Source organism: Drosophila nasuta, chromosome 2R (assembly GCF_023558535.2).
Source record: "Drosophila nasuta strain 15112-1781.00 chromosome 2R, ASM2355853v1, whole genome shotgun sequence".
NCBI classification, from domain to species: Eukaryota; Metazoa; Arthropoda; class Insecta; order Diptera; family Drosophilidae; genus Drosophila; species Drosophila nasuta.
In genome coordinates this window covers 25,940,480-25,963,041 of record NC_083456.1, presented here as the reverse complement: position 1 = coordinate 25,963,041, position 22,562 = coordinate 25,940,480, and the positions used below count along the sequence as shown (strand labels likewise).

Genomic DNA, 22,562 nt, shown 5'->3' with positions numbered 1-22,562 from the left:
ATCTGATAATTACTTTTGTGTTCTTAAAAGAGTTGAGTGTATGCTCTTAATAATAACAACTATGAAATGTTCTTGAAATCAAGTAGCGCTTTCAAACTTGAGTATTTTCATACTCTTAGCACACTTTTTTTTATGAAAATCTTCAGTGCTAAAACCTAAATCTTGATTTGAGAACATTTATTTCTCTCAGTGCAGAGTAGTAAAGAGAGAACAGAGAGCAGAGAGCTGTACTTCAGTGGAATTCATTTCATTTCATTTTGATGTTGCACACTCACACATTTTTTCTCCTTCTTTTATTTGCAGCACATAATCTACTTACTGTGCCGCACACAAGCGCTGCTGATGCCCAGCTACGGGGAGCTGCAACACTTGGCCGCACTGATTGGCAACGTCTACCTGAAGAGTTCGCATTGCTTCATACGCATTGCGGCGCTGCAGGGTCTGCTCTGTCTATTAGAATGCTGCAGCCGCACCAATACGGCGATGGGCAAGCTCAGCGATGAGCTCGCATTGTTGCGTGACTTAATTGTGGGCTATATCAATCGTCATGGCATCATTGATGAGAGGTACGTATGTATGTATGTACGAACGAGCAGCAGTCGAAAATTGATGATGAAACATGCAACAATTAGCAGAGGAGTAAAATCGAATATGGCCAAAAGCAGTGCTTTAAGTTATTAGTTGCTTAAATTCTCAACTACGTTTTTTGACAATCAAGCAGCTTTCATTACTCTAGAGTATTAAGTCTTCGTCTCGTCTCATGCTGTTGCCCTTTGCTTTGGCATGTTTTGGGTTAACAACAATACGCTGTGTGTGCTGCAGTCAGTGTATTAGTCAAACTGTATCTCTCTCATCGCTCGGTCGCCTCATCTAATAATGGCCAAAGTTCTCATTTTGCATTATGGTTAGTTTGCTGCTCCTAACTCAGCTCGTCATCATCACACACACAAGCAGCCAGCCAGCAGCCTTGATGTCTGTTGCCAGGTAGCAAGGTTTGCCTGAAGGCGAAGCGAGGGGTTGTTGGCGTTATCAAAAAGTTTTCAAGGACTGCGACGCAGGAAGCCATTTTGAGAGGGTAGTTGTTGTAGTTGGCTTGGCAAGCCAAAAGTCGAAGTTCTAATAACTCGACGGGCAAAAGCAATGGCTATTGAAAGTTGGTTGCGTTGTGTCGATAGATTTTGCCAAGTCAAGCGCAACGGCTGCCTCCTGCCTGCCTGCCTGCCTGATCGATGGCACTGCCGGGGCTGCTGTGGTTTATCCACTTCGACTTCTCCTCATTGTTGTTGTTGTTGTTGTTGTTACTTTGTGTGCACCAGCAAATTGTAATTATTGGCATTGCAGCTGCTGCTGCTACTGCTGCTGCTTCTGGCTTGTTGCTTGGCTAGCTTGACTGCAACTTTTGGATAACTCCTTGCTGTGGCTATTGATGGAATTTCATATGCCAGCACTTCAGTTGCTTTGCTGCTGCCTCATATTGCCGCTTGCAAGTTTTCGTAGTCAACCTTGAACGTGAGCTACCTGAGAGAGAGAGGTAGAGAGTGAGAGCGAGTTGTACGTGCCACATGATTTGCCACGTCAAACGCAAAAACACACAGAGCACACGAAATTATTAGTTAAATTTGAAATTGTTCAAAAATTGCGCATACGCAGCGTCAAGCCAATAACTGAAAATCAACGCAAATTTGCAGTTGCTGCCAAGCAGCAGCCACAGCAACAGCAGCAGCAACAACAACAATGCACAAATGCGTTGCAATTTGGCGTCATTTAGCAATAAAGCGGCACCAGGAAAACTAATCAGCGCACTGACAGCAGCCGGCAAACACACACACACACACACACAGACCCCCGCACTAAAACCGGCCTAATTATTTTGTAATTTTACGCGTTCTACGAGGTTGCATGTTCCTCGTTGGCCATTGAGTAAAGCGCAGCTATTTTGTGTGGCAAACGCAGAAGTTCTAATTAATTTAGAGAATACAGAGAAAACACGTTTGTCGGAGGGAGCAACGTTTTGCGTTTTACATTGATTACAAGAGCTGGGCAGAACGTAAAAACATGAATGAAACAACTTGTAATGAAATTGCAAAAGTAGTGCGCTTAATGTAACATTTGGCTTCTTCTATTTTACAGCCCGCTGCAGTTCAGTTCAGCACACACGAAACTGGTCTGGACGCTCAATTACAGCCTGATCGAGTGGACATCGAAATTTGTGCCCCAATGCCATTTGCTATCGAATACGATAATTGCGGCCAACAGTTTCCTAAAGAACACCCACGACGAGGATCTCTATTTGTGTGTGTTGCATGTAAGTATTTAGGCTCTTATTTTTCCCTCCCTCGTGTTTGTTTGTCAGTTTATCAAGTTGCCAATCGTTTTGTGCATTGATGGCCCTAAACGTTCGACCATTGCCCCCGCGCTGTAACCAAATCAAAGCCAACTGCAACTACTTCGGCTGCATGCCAGCAACGACTTTAGCTCAGACAGCGACGAACGTCGCGCTTAATTGGTTTTTTGATTGACAATTTTCAAGAGCCAACCAACCAACCAGTCCGCCGTCAGTCAAAAACTACAACAAAAAACGAGACGTGTACAGAAAAAACATGGCACACTGCTCATAACTCGGAGAAAAAAAGGCCGAAGCAACAGCAGCAGTGAAAATGTTTATTGGCCAAAGCAGGGCGCCAAAACTGCGCAAGTTTCCGACACACACACACACATGTGTCTCCAAACGTATACACATACATACACATTCTATATGCGTATCCTACTGCTCCTGGCACTCTCTCTCTCTCTCTCTCTTATGTGCAACAGTCTCGGGCCTCAAAGCCAATGCCAGTGTAATGAAATTGTTGCTCAAACATTGTAGCAGAGACAACATCAATAACAAATTCCTCAGTTGGTGCACATAATTTGACCATTTAACAAGTGAGTAGCTCAGATTTTAATTACCTTTGATATACGCCAGTGGATAAACAAATTGCGTGCATCAACTCCGACAGTAATTAACAAATAGTAATGGAACTCAGTCTCTCTCTCTCTCACTCTCTACACACATTCACACACTAGACTTATCATATGACACTGTTCAATGCTCTGTAATGTGCCATCAACAAACAACAAACAGCAAATTTAGCAACTCGTTAAAATATTTTGCTAAATTTAATTTCAACTAATCTTGTTAGCTTAAACAGTGAAATTGCTTTTATACATTTTTGGAGAGAACATTAAGCAAACATTGAGAAATTTTCTCATGTATAGACTTAAATTTTCAATTTTATTGAAATGGTTTCTAAAACCAATAGAAAATTCAAGTCGTATTTTAATATGCAATGTTAATTGGATACGTTTTAATATTGTTGTACCAGTTTATGAATAAAACTTATTAATATTATTTTAGCCAAGTTCTCATCACAATTTGTTTTGAATATTAATATCAAATGTATGTTAAATTCTAATGTCAACATTACAACATTCACATAAGTATTTACAACTAATTAAAATTTGTCAGACAGCTTTAAAATTTGCAAATGTGTGTGCAATGAATTTCACTGTGCGATTAAGTCGATCTTTAGTAATGTAAATATTGTATTATTTAACCGAATTTGTACAGCAGAAGTAAGCTCTATATAGCCGCTTTACATTAATGTGACGTAGCATATAACGAACCAAGTGATATTTTGCCTTTTTTTTTTGTCGCATACTTCCGGTCATTGGACATTTTTGTGCATGCTGGAGGCCAAATTAAAAAACGACTTTTGTAGCAATTTATGAAATTTGCACGCAATTCAATTTTGTCATTGTTATTGTAGTTGTAGTTGGCTGCTGTTGCCGCTGTTATTGTTATTGTTGTGGTTGTTGTTGGCGCTACTTGCGCTTTGATGCTGCATATTGGACAGAACCGGGGAGGGCATTTAAACTAATAGAGCACGAGGAGGTGGCCACCGAACAACGACTGCGGTTGGCATGAGACACACACCGAGAGAGAGACAGAGAGAGGAGAGTGAACAGGGCGAAAGCGAACGACGACGACGACGACAACAGCGGGGCAATAACAATAACAATTTGCCACTCAATTAGCGTGGCCATTACTGAAAAATCCACTTAAGTATGCAATGATAAAATTCAAAAGCGAATCGTTCGCTCCATCGCTATTTTGCTGGTCTATAAGCCTGCCTTTCTCCCGCCTTTTGTTTCGGTTTCAGTTTCTCTCTTGATATTCGAATACTTTTGTATAATGTTTTGTTATTTTTTTCTTTGTTTTTTTTTTTTTTTTTTTTGGGTATTTGTTTTATCATTTTGCTACATACAACAAAAGTACAACACACATATACTCTATACATATATAGTTATTTATCTGTTGCCTTTATGCTTTGGCCAGGGTCTCGAGCGCATGGTGGTGAACAGTGGCAATGGAAAAGGCAGTGCAATGCCTACCACAACGGAGGCAACCGGAAGTGGTGCGTTGCGTGGTGCCGGAGACTCTGGAGGCGGTGGCGGTGGCAGCGGAGGTGGAGTTGTGGTCACACCACAGTTGCGACATAAAATTGAAAAACTTGCGCTCGAATTGCTGAAAATGGAAAATGAGAAATTTTCAATTCCGGCATTGAAATTGCTTTTGTCCTGCATGTATGTGGGTAAGTACGATAAAGTGACAACAACAACAACAAGAACGAAAAAACGGAGTAAGAGGACACAATAACAACAACAAATGTGAACAGATGTTTGTAGTTTCAAGAAAGCAGCCGAAAAATATTTTGTAATTTTATTTAATGTGAGAACACTTTCCCCAGTGAATCGCGTTAGATAAGTTCTCTGCACAACTTTAATTTCTTAGCTTCGTTATAATTATAATAATCGTAATATGCGCATATCAATGTGAGTAGCTGTTGCTGCTTTCAAAGTCAATTGTTTGCCTAGCATTCGTGTCTGTGTCAGGACATGCTCTTGGGTGAATCCAGCCTGGCTGTGACTAGCAATTATTCCTGCTGCTATAATCAGCGCTATTTTGGATGGCAATTATTATGGCTTGGCAGCGTGTGACACAACACAACACACACAGCACTACATTTTTGAACTGCTGCTAAACTGTTGAACTGTTTGCTAAGTGCAGTTGTTGACTTTGCTTTTGTTTTTCGGCCATTTGGCGTGCATTTGCATTAGCCCCTCGACGGCAACACATAAACACATTTAGACCTAATCTACACACCAGACTGGCAAAATTTTTCGGGGGTCAGAGTTAATTATGAAAGCTGCTTTGCTTTAAGCCAAGTCTTGGTATATTTTGCACTCTACAGTATATTTGGAATGTAATAGTATATGGATATTACAAAATTTGTATAGCCTTTGATAAATTGTAGTATTTTTAGTATATTATAGTATATTTTAGTTGTGATAGTATATTGTTATACCAAGAATACGCCTTGGTATATTTTAGTATATGTTAATATATTGCATCATATGATCATATTGATATGTCTATAGTATATTTGAGCTTTGATGGTATATTAATATTCCAAGAACATACATATTTGGTATATTTTGTGGTATATTATACGAATAATACTGCACTTTTTTTTTATAAAAGCTAACGGGCATTTAATAGTCGAACACACCCGATTGTAGCTTTTTTACTTGTTCTATTTTTTTGGTCAAGTAGCTTAACGGGAATCCGCTTAGTTGCGTTTCATTTAACTGCATGTTGCAGTGAGTTTAGCTCTTCTCTTGAAGCAACTTTAAACTTTTAACTTTAGCTTGGCCGTAAATATGCGAAGAGAGCAGCCAGCTTTTCACCAGAAAACGATGGCCAAAGCCATTTGCACACAAATGTGCGGCACACTACGCATGTATTTTTCTTGCACTTTGTCAGATGCGGAGATGCGGCAGATTCCACATGCAGCATGCAGCATACATTCGGCATTTGGCCCAATACGCGAGCAACGTATTGCTGTATTGCCTGCCGTATTGGGTCCTTGGCAATACACACACACACATACACACACACGCATGCACTGAGCATGCAAATCCTTTGAAAAATGTCAATGTTTGTGTGCTAGTTGTGCGCCCTTCGCTAAAATGGTAAAATGGCATTGCGTTGCTGCCTACACACAAATCCTGGCCAGGATGAAGTGCAGCTAAGCGGAAGTTGGCCATTGCGTGGCATGCGCCTTTTTTTTCTGCGTTCGTTTTCGCCAGCCTGGTTTATTAAAGTGTTTGACGGCGCTGCAAAATAAACAAAGACCCGCACGCAGAAGACGACGACAAAGTCACGCCCACGCCCCCGCCCATGCCCACAAAAATAGAAATTCGAACGGAAAAAAGAAACCACAAAATGGGGGCGGAGTTCGGCACCTTTTGCCCAAACACGCAATAATAAATATTTGCGGCAATATTGGGCGTCCTTTAAGGGGCCCAAAAACAATGTTGCAAACCCTTTCTATTTCATGCTCTACTCTTTATCATTTTTTTTTTGTTTTTGTATTTTTTGTTAGCAAAATGTTTTTACAGTTGTGTTGTCGTGGCTGGTGAAATTTTCAACCTACTGCCCGGTACACGAATTTCTAGAGTTTTTATTTTTTTTTTCTTTTTGGTTGCTTGCAACGCTTTCGGCGTTTGTGGTGCGCATAATTGTGGCCAACAGCAGCAGCAGCAGCAGCTAAAGTCTTAAACTCGGTAAAAGGGAGGAAGGAGGAGGGAAGTTTAACAACGAGCACAATAGCCAAATTGGCAACAGCTCTGCCGCCAGCGAGCCAACAATGTTAAGCTTGGCCAAAACAAAGGCTGGCGAAAGTTACCGTTGCATTGTAAATAATTCGTGAACACCAAAAGCCAAATGCAGCCACATTAAACAGCTAAAGGCAAAGCCTTTGACCAGGCCACAAGCACACACACATACATACACACACATCGCACACTTGCATATGGAGAGATTGCAACAACTTTTATCAGCGTTCGTCTGCGGCTTTTAGCTTTCAATGCCGTGCCGTTAACATCATTTTTCACCTGCCCCATTCGGCACAACAGCCAAACGCCCCATTAATTTGGCCAGGCTCTAACATATCCTTGTCAGCTTCTGTTCATCATTATCCACATCGAAAGTGGCTGCAGGGCAAAAGAGGGAGCTCAATCAAAAAAAGCAGAAGCAAAAAAAAAAAATGAAGAGATTTAGTTGAATCAGCTACAAATCGGATATCCCTCTTAATATTTGCCAATGACTTTGAGCTTTGGTTTTCACAGAATTTGAAAATTTTAATACGAAATTAGACTAAAATATGCGAGTTAAAAAGCACGTTGTGCCCAAAGGGAGCCTGCAAGATTATTACAAATTTCGAACATTGAAAATGTGATGAGCTTAAGGTATTTTGGAAAAAGCGTAGGCAACGTAAAAATAAATATTTAAATAAAAGGAAAATTTTAATTTCAATTTTACCAATATGTGCAAAAAAAAGGATCTTTTAATAAGTATAGAGTTTTAATTTTTTTTATTTACACTTAAATTTATTTTAGTAAAATTTCTGTACTTCCTAACTTTCCTAACTTCCTAATCTCAACAACAATGTTTTGAACCTTTCATTTCAACCAAAAGTACTACATTTATCTTAGAGAATGTTTCAATTATTAATAGAAATTTGTTTCAATATTTTACCTGTTCAACCCTTCAAAATTAATGAGTAACTGCTAGTTCATCACACTCTCTGCGCACATTTAAAACGGTATACATGGAAATCGAGTCGAAAAACAAACAAATAAACTTTGCTGAGCAGTAGCAGCAGCGATTGTAAAAGCAGATCTATACATTCTATAAAACCGCCCACACACTAACGCACCCAGTGAAAAATACACCCACGTACACAGACACAGAGTCAGACACACACACACACATACACAGTGAAAATACGTATTGAAAGTCAGACGCGTCAAGGTGTCTGCTTGTGGGTTTCTGGCCCGGCTGCTTTGGTCTCTTGCAGAGTGGGAAAAAAACAGAAGGTTTGGGAGCGACAACCTCAGCTCGCCGCTGCAGAAGAGAGAGAGGGAGGGAGGGACGTTGAAAGAATGGTGAAAAGTGAAAAATCCATAAAATTTGAATGTAAATTTATGTATGTCCTAGAGGAAGTTTTAGCTCTGACATTGACGTTGGCATTTGTTGTTTGTTGTTGGCCGTGTTGAAGCCCGCGAGCGTATAAATAATGGCCAGTAGTGAAGCTGCCGCTACTTTAGCTGCCTTTGTTAATTGTAAAGTTTTTAAGCTTGTCACACGTTTCACTTCTTTTTTTTTCTTCCTCCACATTTTCTACACAGGCTCTGCGGCGCAGCTGGAGAACACGGAGCTATCGAATGGCATTGTGCAGGACGATCCGGAGATAATCGCGCTGCAAAACGATAAAGTCGATATACTTTTGCATTGTATTAAATCATCGACTCGAGACGCCGCCTGGATTTATGGACAAGTGCTGTGCCAAATTATACGTGATTTAGTGCCACCGAATGAAATATTGACGAAGGTCATAAAGGAGTTTCTGGCCATAAATCAACCGCATGGCGATGTTATTGCCACGATTGTGTATCAGGTGAGTAGCAGTCGAAAGCCAAGTCTAGGCATCGAGTTGGTTGGTCGCTTGGTCAGCGCTAGCAAATGGTACAAAGACATCGGACACACACAATCGACTTCTCACCCAAAAGCAGCCAATCGTGCATGGCAGGTGTGTGAGTGTGCGAGTGTGTGTGTGTGTGTGCATATGTGGTTGCCTTTGGGTTACTTTATGGACCGCTGCGCTGAGGCTGCTGCTGCTGCTGCACCGCTAATATTTGGCATGGTCGAAAGGGTAAAATACTTGCCTCCACTTTGTCAGTTAACAGCTTGCGAGTGTGTGAGTGTGCGAGCGTGTGTATGCTCGGAATTTGTTGGCAGCTTGAAAATTAATGGAATTCATGGCTACACAGCTTGGCCTTCTGACCATCGCCAGCCCAAAACGTACGCAACTATGTGGGTCAGTTGGCCCAAGAAGGCATCCACAGTGGTGCCATAAAATTTTTTCATTAGGTTCAAGGTTGCCCAGTGGGCGTGTGCCGAGTGTGCGAGTGTGTGTTTGTGTGTACAGGGAAATTAATAAAAAAAAAGTGAAGAGGAGAAGCATGAGACTTAGCTTCAGTTAAAGGGGCAAGCGCAGATTGCACTGTCATTTGGGGGCAAGTTAACTGACCTGACCTCAGGCCGCAGCAGCTCAACACCAACCGACAAAAAGCAAAAAAGAAGCAGGGCAATTTCATTACCCTTAAACTGTGCCACAAAATATGTATACAGTGCAGTGATTTTCCTTTTTTTTTTTTGGTTTTTGCTACTACTTTCTTCTGTTTTGCTTTGTTGCATTCACTTTCCAAATGGGGGGTTGAGACGGGGGAGGCAGTTGTAATCAAAAAGTGTTTGGCCCGTTTTGCTTTTTGAACTCTTTTATATATTTTGTGTTGTTGTTGTGGGGATTTTTTGCCTGCAGCTTTCACTGGAAAATTTCGGTGTGCTTTGTTTCATTTTGTATTTTGTGTACGTGCTCTTGTGCTTGCAGGTGTTTCGCTCCGCTATTGACTCATCGTTCCTACAAATGCTGCAGGACTGGCTGATCTGTACGCTGCCAACGTTCCTCGCCCAGCCGGAGGAGCAAGGTGTCTGGGGTCTGAGCGTCATCTTTTTATCCGCTTCCATAAATCTGCATTTGATTAAACTATTTCCGCTGGTGCTTGGCATCGGTGGCGTCTCGACAACGGCGGCGGCTGCAACAACAACAACGAATACAACAACAACAACAGCAAGAGCAACAACAGGAGTGCCACGGAAATTGGGTCAACACGAAATTGCATTGTTCGTGACAGCTGCACAAGATTTCCATGCGAAATTGAGTGGCGAGCAGAAGTTGCGCTTTCGCGAGGCCTTTAAGAACTACGAGCAGTCTCAAGTTTATGCCGGGATGCTACGGCGTCTCTGCTAGCGATAAGACCAATGCGAAGAGCTGTGAATTTGCTGCGAATCGAAATTGCACTACTCTCTACACACACACACACACCCCCAAAGGATTTCACAACGGATTTGACCAACAACAGCAACAAAAAGTTGCTCCCTGGACAAGCGCAAGCGTGAATAACTAATTGCTAGCAAAGTTCAAAGCGGATGCTAACGTCCGACTTCTGCTCCTGCGTTCCCATTCTCGTTCTCGTTCTCAACCTCAAAAGTTCTTTAATAGTTTGAGAATTCAAAATTAATTTATGGTTTACATTATGTGTAACTAATATTTAAATTATAACCGCGACTCTTTCCACTCTTCGACTCTTCCCTTTTTCTATCTGTCTCACGCTCCGCAACACTTCAAACTTTAACGACCCGCAATTAATTCGTGAGACGTCCCCTGTCTGCTTTTACAAATTTTGTGTTCTTGTCAGTTTTTCGTAAAGTTTTTCATTTATATATTATGACTTGGCTTGTTAGTCGGTCTTCTCTTCCCGGGTTATAGTTGAGCCAGCGCCGCGAGCGTTAGTAGTCATTAGTATGCGGCCTAATCAATTGCTAGTTAATTTCATTAAAAATTCCATTATGTTAAATCGAAAAAACATACCCCCCACGAATAAAAATTCGACTTATATATTCCAATTGTAACTTATAACAAACAAAAATATATAAACTGTTTAAAAGGCTTCAAATAAATATTTAATAAAAATAAAATTTAATCTGTGTTGTGATTCAATCTTGAAGTGCGTTTCGTATTCCAGGAAATATCCTTAAATCATATTGCTTCTTTTTAGAGCAATCTGTGTTTTAATGCCCGTTAAACTGTGTGGAAATCCGTTTGAACTTTTGCACTTTTACCTCGACCTGCTGCTGCTTCTGCTGGTTTTTCCTACTCGCTGCCATCTTTCATCTTTCGATGAGGTATGTAACACAGTTTATGTGCATTTTTGAGTTGAGTTACAAGTAAGCGCATTAAAATTGACAAAATGTCACTCAAAAAGTATCGGAAAAGTTCTTGACTCTGAAAAAGGTAAGTTCCCTAAACCAAGGACCAGCTTAAGCGACTCGCAGCTGCGCTGCTTATTTAATATAATATTCTTTGGTAGTACGCAAATTAATAATTTATGCAATTGTTTTTCGTTTCGAAATTCCATTTTTCTTGTTTCAGTGCAGTTTATTTTTAGCTTAAAAAATCAGCTTATCTGCAGATTTATTGCTAATAAGCTCAACGCTACGCGCTGTAGGGTGACAGGCAAGGAATAAGAAGATTTTCCGCCATTTCGTGACTTATAGAAGTTGCACAAAAAACTGTTGTATACTTTACTAACAGCCCAGCCCTCAGTGCTCCTCTATGTGTGTGTGGGAGCAGAAATTGACAGATCAACTTTTTGCTGCATGCGTACACATGTTTGCTGCAAGTGTGTGTGGGCACCTGTATGTGTGTGTATGTGCGTGGGTGCATATTGTGCATAAGCTAAATTTTTAGCTGAGAAATTCGTCAGCTGAGCAGACAACATTTGGCAAGGCGAGTCCGCGAATTGCGCAATCTAAATGTAGTTATAATATAAAGCTGTCGCATATTATGTAATCGAGAAAAAAGATTTTTTATAAGGTAAAAGTACTAAACAAGGAAGTCACATATATTTATAGTAGATGAACAATAATGAACAAATAAAGTGGATTCACCTTTCACCACTTCAAAACTGATCGCAAAATTTTGTACAGCTACCGCCTGTAAAAAGCAGAAAATTTTAAATATTCTACCAGGCGAACAGAAGTGAGCAAGCAGTAAGCATTCATACGAAAAATCACTTACGCCATTTGCTTGCAAATGCAAACAGAGAGAGAAAGAGACAGCTGCACAAACGAGAGCGCCAACAGCGATGACTAATGGCGCTCTCAGAGAGGATCACAACAATATCAGCTGTTCTTTGTTTTGCTTTGTGTTCAGCTGTTCTTCCACTTGCTGCCGCATTATGTTCGCCTGGTATTTCAACTGTAGTGGATGCTAGTTTAAAAGTGAATTTATTTATATTTTTTAATGTTGTTGTAATTATCCCTCTATATAATATGTATTCATATTATGTTCTTTATTTTGTCATGCATGTTGTGCATACTCAAAATTTTTACCTGCGAAATTTACCAGCTGAGCAGACAACATTCGGCAATGCGAGTCTAAATGAAGTGCAAAGCTGTAGCACATTATGTAACCGAGAAGAATGATTTTTTTCTTCTTTTTTTTGGGGGGGGTGGAGTGCTTGTGTTAAGTTGCCGCTGAGACAATGTCCTTGTTTTGTAGCCATTGTCGCGATTATGGCACAAGCCAAGAGGCAATTTGGCTGTCGCTCTGGCCATAAACTGCAACATTTCGGCTATCAGCATTTGGTTACGCTTCATTTGGCCAAATAGCCGTAACGGGCCCGGGCACAGATTGTCTCTCTATAACATACTAGTAAGCCGATGTGTCTTTGGCTCGCCCCCGTTTCGCCAATTTATGTGGCGCGACTGACTGACCGAGCGAGCATTGAGCCCAAAAATGCCAAACACTGTCGCAGGTGTGCCAGACACCATGACCTACGCTCTGCTCTGTGGGTGTGTGTGATTGTGAGTGTCTCGTTGTCGGTTGTCGGTTGTCGCCATTGCCATTGCGGTTTTATCCTGTTCCACTCTGATGCCAATGTGTTCCTCGCTCTCTTCATCGCTGTTAACTTTGCCAAACTGCGCAAAACTCACCTCAATTCGGAGTTGCGCTCTTCGAGCAACGAACGCTCTTAAAGCACCCACGTTGCTTCGGCACTGTTAAGTTCGCTCTCTCTCAGACTCACGCTCTCTCGCTCTTTTTTCACGCTCTGTACGCTCTTGCTGTAATGACTAGGTCAGTAGTGCGAATGTTTCGTTTGCCGTTTCGTTTCGCCTGCTTTGTATGCAGCCCAGCACAAAAGTATGCTACAATTTCTTAATGCTCAGCGTCTCAGCAGGCAACAAACACACAGACACACACACATACTCCTACACTCACGCAAGCAAAGCCACGACAACTGTTACACTCACAGTTATGATTATGATTATTGTTATGATGATAACGTTGTTGCTAGTGCCATTGTTGCTGTTGTTGCTGGCGGTGTTGCTAGTGTTATTGTTTGGCTATTTGTTTGGGCTGGGTGCTACAATGACTTATCCACGACGTCATCGCCGTCCAGTTGAGCGTGCGCTTTTATGGTGCCAATAGTTTTACTTCATTGAACATAGTATGCGTGTGAATTTGAGTGTGTGTGTGTGCTGCGAGTTGAATTGTTGCCAAACATTATCTAATGAACAACAGCTGCTGCTGTATGTTGTGTTGCCTCTGCAACACCTTTTGTGGCAGCTAATTTGAAATTTTAATTATATTGCCGGCATGATGAAGTGACACCTGTCAGCAGCTGATACGCCTTAATCACGCCAGCACCTTGGCGAAAAGTACTCGCCATCGCCACGCCCCCCGCCTCTGAACAATTTCACGTGTAAAAATCAACACCCCGCACACCCCTCGTCCCAAAACTAACGCTCTTAGCATTGGACATTGGACATGCTCGCCACGCTTATTAAAACTGAATAAATTATGCAAAAGTGCGCACAGCTCGATTTCCTTTGCCCCGAAAGCCTAACACAAGACGTCGACAACGACGACGAACGCTGCATAATTAATTCAGCTCAATGTCCAGCCGCAAGGTGAGCAAAAGCAACAGGGAGAGAGTGAGAAAGTGATGATTGGAGAGGGGAATGCAATCAAATCGTCGATATGAGTGAGGCTGACTTTAAAGTGATGCCAAGCTGTCGATGGTCGCGTCAAGATTGTCAAACTGAAGTCACGAGTCGTGAATTGCCAATGAACGAGAGAGGGAGAGTGATGGAAAGAGAGAGAGGGAGATACTCGCACAGTGGGTGCGACACACATTAGAATAAATAAATGCATGAGTGAGTGCATAAATGAATGCATGAGTACGAGTGAATGCGCACGAAGCGAGCTGCCAACGACACCCCAAAAATGCAATGCGGAGACTTTTCTAGCTCACTGTGGACTGTGTGTTGGTGTGTGCGTAATGTGTGACCGTTTGTGGTGCCATGTTTGTGCAGGAAACATCGACTATGGCGATGGCGATGGCGATGGCAATGGCAACGCCTGCGGCACAATGCAATATATACATGACAAGTATTTCAATTTTCGCGTTTTCCGCATCACTTCATGGAAATTCAAACGCCAGCAGCGCGCCAACGTTTTGCGTTTATGCTTTGAAATAGTTGTTGACTATTTTTCGGCAGTTATTGAATGAATGAATTGTGTTGCTCTACCCAAACCCAAACCCAAAAACAACAAACAACTCAATCGAAATGGAGTTGTAGCATTATTTCTTGTTGATTCATTTTTATTGTTTACACTGAATTAGCTGAAGAGCTGCGCAATTAAGAGTTCTGTTTACACTCAAATGTCGCCTCAATGCACACGGCTTGAGACGCGGCGCGTGGCTCATAAAATTAAGCGAGTTAATTCCGATAGAACATAGAATATTAGCCTACAATACACATACATATATATACATCAATATCTATACTTTAAGTATTCAATATATAAATATACAAATATATATATATTTAATGGTGCGCTCAAAGCGCAAAGCGACTTCAAAACGCGATTCGCCATTTATTCAGCGATTTTTAGTTCGTTGTTGTTTGTTTTTGTTGTTGATAACTTTTTGGTCCTTTCATTTGACGCCGTTGCCCGTTAATTAACGGCACATGCTCAGCCCATAATTGCTCGTATTTAGCCGGTTGGCCACGTCCAAAACGACGCTGCAAGCGTCCACAAGGCAATCAATCTGCCTCCCTCAGCTCTCAGCTCCAATTCCAATTCCAGCTGCCCAGCTGCTCGTTGTCGTCTACATCTTCATCGCAGTTCTCTGTATGTTGGTGTGTATGTGTGTGTGTCGGTCAATCACTTGGCTCAGCTCAGCTTTCGATACGACTAAGCATACTATATGTATGTATATACTATATATAACATTGTATTGTTGTTGGACTATTCCCATTGCCAGCTGTTTGGGGGCGAGTTTTGCGAAGCCAAAGTGGCGCCTAGAGTCCCGTTGTTGAGGTGCGGGCACAGGATGTTTTCCGTGGCGGCGGCAAATCAGATGTGTAATTCTGGTAGCGATTCGAGCAGTTAATGGCCTGCAGAGTAAAAGAGAAAGAGCGTGAGAGAGAGAGAATACGGCGGGCATAAGTTAATGCTAAAAATACATAAAAATAACGACAGTAAATTGAGCCAGCGAGCGCACAAAATGTTTGATTAATGATGTGTTTGGGTTTTGCGGAACCTGTCGAACCTCTGCCTCCGTCTCTACCTCTGTCTCTGTCTCTGCCTCTGCTCACTAACAATTCCCCTATCAACCAGGAACCAGCAACTAAGCATCCCAACATCCCACCTTGGGCACGCTCTTTCGCTTTGTGTCTGTGGCTTTGCATTTGAATGATTAGATTTGATTCAATATTCAATTATTTAACTGGTTTGAGGTGTTGAAATGCCTACAGAGATACCGAGCGAGCACTAAATGTGCCTCCATTACACACCGTCCCCGTTCCCCTCTCCGTTCTCCACTCCTGTTGGGCGTTTGCATATAAATGATTTATGAATTTGCGCTCTGATTGAACTGCCCCGAAATTGTTGATTAGTGCGCCGTCATAGAAACAACAACAACAACTAGAGTAGCAACAACAGCAACAACAACAACAACAATGGCGCAAAGCTACGGCATTTCCATGCAATCGCTCTGGGGAAATGAGTTACGGTTTTTGGGGCCCCGTCGAATTTCAAACCATTTCCAAAATGCCATTGTATTTGTGTGTATACGTGTATATGTAGGTTGTATTTGCGTTTTGGTTATTATTTGATTACGCTGCATGGTGAAGCTATGAAATATACACACACACACACACACACACACAGCCTTCAATTTGCTGCAAAATTATCAAATAATCATGGGCACCGTGCCACGTGCCAAATGTGTCCTACAATTTAAAAGCATTTTAAATACCCTTTTAGTGCAACATTGCAAAGGGTAGCTCAGCTTTGAAACTGCAGCTTAAACATTACGTATACGCAATGTTGCAAACTAAAATAACCAACTCATAGTCCAAAAAATTACTGCGTATGCTTAGCAATAATAAGCAAAAATCTATTTGTAAATAATTAAATGCGATTTATCGATAATTTGTTGGCACCGCAAATCGATTAAATATTAGAATGCTATGTTATCTATAATATGCGATTCAAACTTCAGCGAGCATTATTCAATTTGTGAATGAGAAAAACAGAGAGAGAGAGAGAGAGAGAGAGAGAGATAGAAAGCAGCAAAAGCGTTGGCATACGTTTGACTAATTGTGTAATGGACGCGCTGTCAGTGGGGCAATTAGCCAGTTTGATGTGTCGATACGTGTTTTTGTCTACCTGGCGTGGACGAAGGATTTAAAATTGATGGACTCGAAATCTGTATCTATATAGCAAATACTATATATGTATATAATAGATACAACACGAAACAAAACAAAAACAGGCAAAGGCAAAAGCGAGCAGCGCAGCAATTTAATTAATGTAATTAATCTAATTTAATGACTTGACAAACACATCAATTAGCGCCAAGCGAGCGAACCAGGCTCAGTTTGGCGCGCAATTTATATGCAAAGTACCGCAAGACTTTGCGCGCCAGCGCAACAGCAACAACAACAACAGCAGCGAAACAAATTAAAATATTAAAATTAGGCCACAAAATGATTGAAAGGAAATGTTACAGCGAAATGCGTCGAACTGAACTGGACTGGACTGGTTTTTCGTGCCATCCATCGATGGTCATGGCTTCACTTTGCTTTCCCCAGGATTCCAGCACCCAGAAGTGAGTACAGACAAAATCTCTTTCGTCGTCGTCGACAGTCGCCGTCTGTTTGTCCCTAAAGTAATTAAAAGTAAGTAAAGCAAAGTCGACTCTTCCCCAACTACCTTCGCTCCCTTGTGGAATGCGAACGCAGGGGGGCGTGTCCGTTTTGCCTCGATTTTGGTTTTCAGTTTTGCAAACGTTTTTTTTCTTTTATTTTCTTTTACATTTTTTTGTTGCTGTTTTGTTGTACTGAGTACTTATGTAAATGGCCGCTGACCAAAAGAATTAATGCGCGCGGAAAGTGAGTTGAATCGGAATGAGCCGCTGCTGCTACTGCTTCGGCTGCTTTGGCTGCTGCTATTGTATGGTCGACGTCTGGTCTTAGTCCCAGATACAAATTACACACAGAGGAGAAAGAGCGTGGGCATTTTACAGTCAACGAACCCATTGAATTAACATAAAAAAAGCTTTAATAACCGAAGACCTTCAGGATTTACGCGAGACCTGCTGCATCTGTGACGCATCTTTCAAGCATTAAACTCACTCCCACATTCCCCCAAATATTCGACGCCAACTATTTCACTGGCAAAAATACTATACATCACAAAAATGAGAAATGTTTGTGCCAAAAATAGCAACAAATCTATCGCTGATCTGATCTGATTTGATTTAATTTGATAGCTTTTGCGTTCGTTGTGTTTGTTTGAGAATCTTTTCACATGCTGTAAAATTTTGGTATTTATATCGCAATTTTCCTGCTGCGCGTCCCACGCGGCGTATGCGCGTTTTTCGCACTTAACTCATTAAGGCCGCCTACTGGCAGCAAATGTTTCTAAATCGTGCGCGTTTCTTCAATATTGGGGAATCATTTTTATAGTTTTCGGTTTCTGCTTTGTTTTGTTTTGTTTTTTTTTTTTCCCTCTCCGAGTATTTGTTGTATCTGCTGTTCACTGGAATAATTTAATTGATTTATCGATGGAAACGTTTGAGGAATTAAAAGCACATTATAAAAATGCGATGAGACAGCACTAATATATTTTTGCAGAGCAACCTGGACATTTCTTTTAAATTTATGCTAGACCAAGCGAAATGTTTAATATATTTATCATAACGCCACTTTATAAATCAATACAATAACAAAAATGCTGGGAAACTAGGTCGAGAGCAAGCACTTAATATACAGCGTGTATACAAAAAAAAAAAAAATATGACAGCGAGAGCGAAAAATCATATCGAACAATGCGCTTAAAATGCTTCAATTGCCAACAAACGAATTGTATTGACGCAGCACTTGCTGTGGCAACAATTGAAGCACATCGCCATCGACAAACAACAGACTGTGTGGAAAGTACTTTACTTACCTTATAGAAAGCCTTGCGGAAGTTGTCCGAGAGAAAAGCATAGAGCAGAGGATTGATGCAGGAACTAGTGTAGGCCATTGTGTGCGCAATCACCTGCAGAATGACGCTAAACATCGTTGTCGACGTGTAGACCTCAAGTGCACGCAGCAGCATATAGAGCTGTAAATAAACACGACACGATTAATAATCCATAAATTGAGAATTTCAATTTGTTTAATAAATTACCTGCACTGGCAGCCAGAGCGAAGCAAATGCAATGACAACCACAACAACTAAGCGAGTAACTCGCTTGCGTCCTCGTTGCGATTCCTTGGACATCCGAACGCCGCTGCCTTGGCGCCAAAGTCGCATAATCATGCGCACATACAAACCGCTGATGATCATCAGTGGTAGCAAATATGAAGTGGTGAAGAATGTCACCTGATAGGTGGACACATGAAGCCAATCGTTATCGGTGAAGCGACAGAAGGCCATGGTGATGTTTGTGTTGTTATCGTGGGAGATCTGTCAATGCACAACAAACAAAAAAAAAAAGAATAGAGGGAATATTACAATATTAAGTATACGTCATGTGTCGCGGATTGGCTGACAGTTTCATGACCCTGACATTCATAAATAAAGCAAATAGTTTGCATAACTACGAATTGCTGCCACTATCTCTACGACTCACTCACTGTCTGTATCTGAATTCTGTCGCAGGTTGAAACACCGCACCACACAACAAGCCTCTTCACATGACGCACTTACACCCGGTTCCCTCCACGATGACCCTGCGCATTCTGTGCTATTCTGTAGGGTCATAAACTGGCGCGTCTATCGTAAAAAATATTTACCAGGCCTCGGCATTGTTTACAAACTTTCTTGTTTACAATCCAACGTCGCGCATTCGGTTCATATATAAAATACTATTAAAAACTGTACGCATTAAATGCAGAATTTTCGGACTAATTTATGAGGCAGATTGACGAGAGTGCAACAGTTAAAGTTGAACCTGATGTTGCTTTAGTTGTCATCACTCTGACTTTTAATGTATTTAAGAGAGTGAGAGAGAGTGAAAGCGAGTGACCCAAGTCAAGTGAGATAACATGGCATAAACAGCTGTCAATCAATGCCAGGCGAGAGATCTCTGCAATTTAATGTTTAATACTCGTGACAGGCATATGCCCCATTTGAGTGCGTATAGGAAAATAGATATTGATAAGCTATGCCCATCTGTTATTGCCATTACTCTCTCGCACTCGCACTGTATGTGTGTGTGTGTGTGTGTGTGTAATAGACATCATAGACGTAATATGAATATAATTAATAGCAAACTGTTAATTAACATGTTGATCAAACATGAGTTAATTATGTCTTTTTATCGCATGTTTCTCCATTGTTTGCCTACATTTGTCTACATGTGTGTATGTGTTAGTGTGTGTGTGTTATCAACACACATTCAATTTGGGGCTGCTATTTTGCCAGCTTAATCCTCGGGGCCGAGGCAAAACAAATAACAAATAACACACAGGCAAATAACAAAGCAAACGCAGCGCAAAGCCCAAGCGTGAAAAAAGGAGCGTGAAATGGCATTTAATAAAATATCAAGTTACAATAACAACACAACACAACAATAACAATAACAACTGCAAAGCAAATGGTCCATTCGATTCATTGATAAAGACTCTAACGGCGATAAGATACGTTTAATTACAGTCGACTCTGATTCGATTCTATTCGATTCGATTATGAGTAGGCGGCAACTCACACAATGAGCTTGCTTTCTCTTTCATTAGCTGGGTCAAGGGTAAGGGCAAAATACTTATGTGTGGCTAATGGAACGTATTCAAGGATTTTCCGCAACTAATTTACAGGATGTTTTTTCTGACCATAAACAATTTAATCTGCTGCTTGTCATAAGTTAATTCCCAAAATTTTGAAGACCTTCATGGTAAAGCACATAAAAACGGTTGTGCATTATCTAAACAACAAAATTTAGCGGGACTTATTAAACAATTAACTTGTTCTTCACACTCGCTCGCATCATAAAAACATTAACGCTTTAATCGAAATCGGAAAATTTAGAAAATTAGAAAATTGAGACGCAACTAACAACGAGTATCAAGGTCATATTCTTATGATTTATCATACACAGCGTATGCCAATGCTGTGATCAATTTGCCAGGCAACGTTTTTGAGATAGTAAGTACAATAATTGAGCTGAATTGCAGACACTGCAAACGGATGAAGCGCACATGAGTTGAACAGCTTTCAGCTTTCAGCATTGGCATTGGCCACATCACCCCGTTCAGGTTCGGGTTGGGAACTATAAAGTGCCTCAGCTTGTAGCTGTATAATTAAAATTTATGCATTTAAAATAGCAAATTAGTAACAAAAACAAAAACGAGCGCAAAAATATTTCGAGAATATAAACACACACGCAACGCAAACAAAAAAAAAAAAAGAAAAGAAAATCAAGTAGTATAAACTTAAATACAAATATAAAGAGGCGAAAAACAGAGGCGTATCAGAGATCGACATATAACGAGGTGCCGATGATGGAAAGCAATAAATTTCGGCTTGGCCTATGTTATTCGCAGCACATTCGGGCACAGCAGGCAACCATCCACCATCCAGTGGAATGGCCCTGAAACAATCTTTTGCTTTTACTTACCACAATGTCATGCGCAAAGGTGACCGGCATCGAGATGGTCAAAACAACGGCCCACAGCGTGAAGATGGCAATCTTTGTGATATGCTCCGTTCGCAGCATTCGCGATCGTATCGGATGCACCACGGCCAGAAAGCGATCCACCGACATCAGCACAAGCGTGTAGATTGAAGCATACGCGGTGACCACAATCAAATACTGAACTGTGCGACACCACAGAGTGCCAAAAGGCCAACTCATGATCACATAATCGATGCCCGTGAAGGGGACACAAAAGATGACAAACATCAGATCGGCGGCAGCCAAATTCACAATCAGCAAATTGGTTGTCGAATGCATGTTCTTGTTGAGCACCACAACGAGGATGACCAACAGGTTGCCCAGGAATCCAGTGATGGCAATGATGCCAAAGAAAATGGGCACCACCCAGCGTATAACACTTCGTATTTCTTCGATTTCAGCATAACTTAATTCTTGGTCACCGTCTGTGCTGTTGCTGCCGTTGTTGATGCTGCTCATTGTGGTCACCTCGTGCAGCAACCAATTGTGGCTGCTGCTTAAGTTTAGTTCCAACGTAATGTTCTCATTCATTTTGTCGACTGTTGAGTTTCTTCTATTGATTTTTAATTGGCCGCTCGCTTATTACATTTCCCGGCGTTTTATTGTGTGCTCAGTACATTTTCAATTTGAGCAATGCCTTTTGCCTTTGTCCCGTTGTCCGCTGTCCGCTGTTGAGCGCGCGACAGTTTCTCAGTTGTATTTTCACAGTTCGTCGCATCCAAATAACAAATTTCCAATTAAACGATTTTCAGCAGACGTTCGCTACGTCGTTCTCTCTTGCTCGACAAAGGCGCAGAAAGGACCAAATGTTTTTTTCAATTATCATGCGCAATAATCCAAAGGGAGCCACATCGTTGTCCGACTGAAGGCAGCACAGCGAAAGGAAGCAAACCTTAATGCATGGACTACTACAACACGTACACTGAATCCAATCACCGTTCGTTGCGGGTGGGCATAAAGGACAATTTGGAGCCACACCAATACACACACACATACACTGCTCTCGAAAGGGGAAGAGAGTGAAGAGTGAGGAAAGTGAACACAATAACGGCGCTGGCCAAACGGTAATTGTAACAAGTTAAGACAACAAAAAGCGTTGCCAAGAACGTCCACTTTTGGCCTCGGTTCGGTTTTGTTTTTTATTCCACCTAATGGCGCGACAGCGACTCCGACGTCAACTGCGACAGCGACTGCGACTTCGACGCACAGGTAAACCGTGTTGTGTCACACCCACGAAAACGCGGCAAAAACTGCACCCACACTATAAATTGCTTATGATGGCTTCGTGTGTTCGCTTCTTCTTTTATTGACAAACCAAACGACATAAATTTCGTGGCACGTTGGCAACGTGGCAGACACACACACACACACTTGCACACACACTCTCGCAGTTAGACAGACTTGGAATCGCAAACAAATCGCATAAATTTTTTGCTCGCTCACTCGCTCGGCTGCTAATTTCGTTTTGCGCGCACACACAGACACACACACAGAGTCAGTCGACAATTTGATTAGAAAATTTTATGAAATGTTTTTCTGCTTTTGCTGTGCTGATTTTTGGTGGAAATCCAAAAATCCAAACTGCACGCGTTCGT

The 22,562-nt window shown here is 41.5% G+C and overlaps 2 protein-coding genes across 2 annotated transcripts in view; one reads left to right on the top strand and one right to left on the bottom strand.

The window, feature by feature from the left end:
* The window catches only part of LOC132787886 (uncharacterized), a 48,846-nt gene extending 38,168 nt beyond the window's left edge, over positions 1 to 10,678 (top strand). Inside the window, 5 exon segments of the mRNA XM_060795227.1 lie at positions 304 to 566; positions 2,131 to 2,305; positions 4,379 to 4,634; positions 8,296 to 8,564; positions 9,558 to 10,678. Of these exon segments, the coding sequence (XP_060651210.1) occupies positions 304 to 566; positions 2,131 to 2,305; positions 4,379 to 4,634; positions 8,296 to 8,564; positions 9,558 to 9,977 (1,383 nt within the window). The 3' untranslated portion in view covers positions 9,978 to 10,678.
* Positions 10,679 to 14,387: 3,709 nt separating this feature from the next.
* LOC132786759 (allatostatin-A receptor) lies at positions 14,388 to 22,562 on the bottom strand. Its single transcript, XM_060793393.1, has 4 exons — positions 20,911 to 22,562; positions 18,483 to 18,761; positions 18,258 to 18,416; positions 14,388 to 15,196 (listed from the first exon to the last, which is right to left on the bottom strand). The coding sequence occupies exons 1-4, from the start codon at positions 21,496 to 21,498 to the stop codon at positions 15,101 to 15,103; spliced, it is 1,122 nt and encodes a 373-aa protein (XP_060649376.1). The 5' UTR covers positions 21,499 to 22,562; the 3' UTR covers positions 14,388 to 15,100.

Bases quoted from the DNA above. Each gene is read 5' to 3' on its own strand.
- LOC132786759 (XM_060793393.1), bottom strand. From the start codon at position 21,498: ATGAATGAGAACATTACGTTGGAACTAAACTTAAGCAGCAGCCACAAT. The intron at 18,762-20,910 runs GTAAGTAAAAGC...GTGCATTGACAG, and splicing joins CCTTTGCGCATGACATTGTG to ATCTCCCACGATAACAACAC. The intron at 15,197-18,257 runs GTAAGTAAAGTA...TTTACTCTGCAG, and splicing joins TCCGCAAGGCTTTCTATAAG to GCCATTAACTGCTCGAATCG.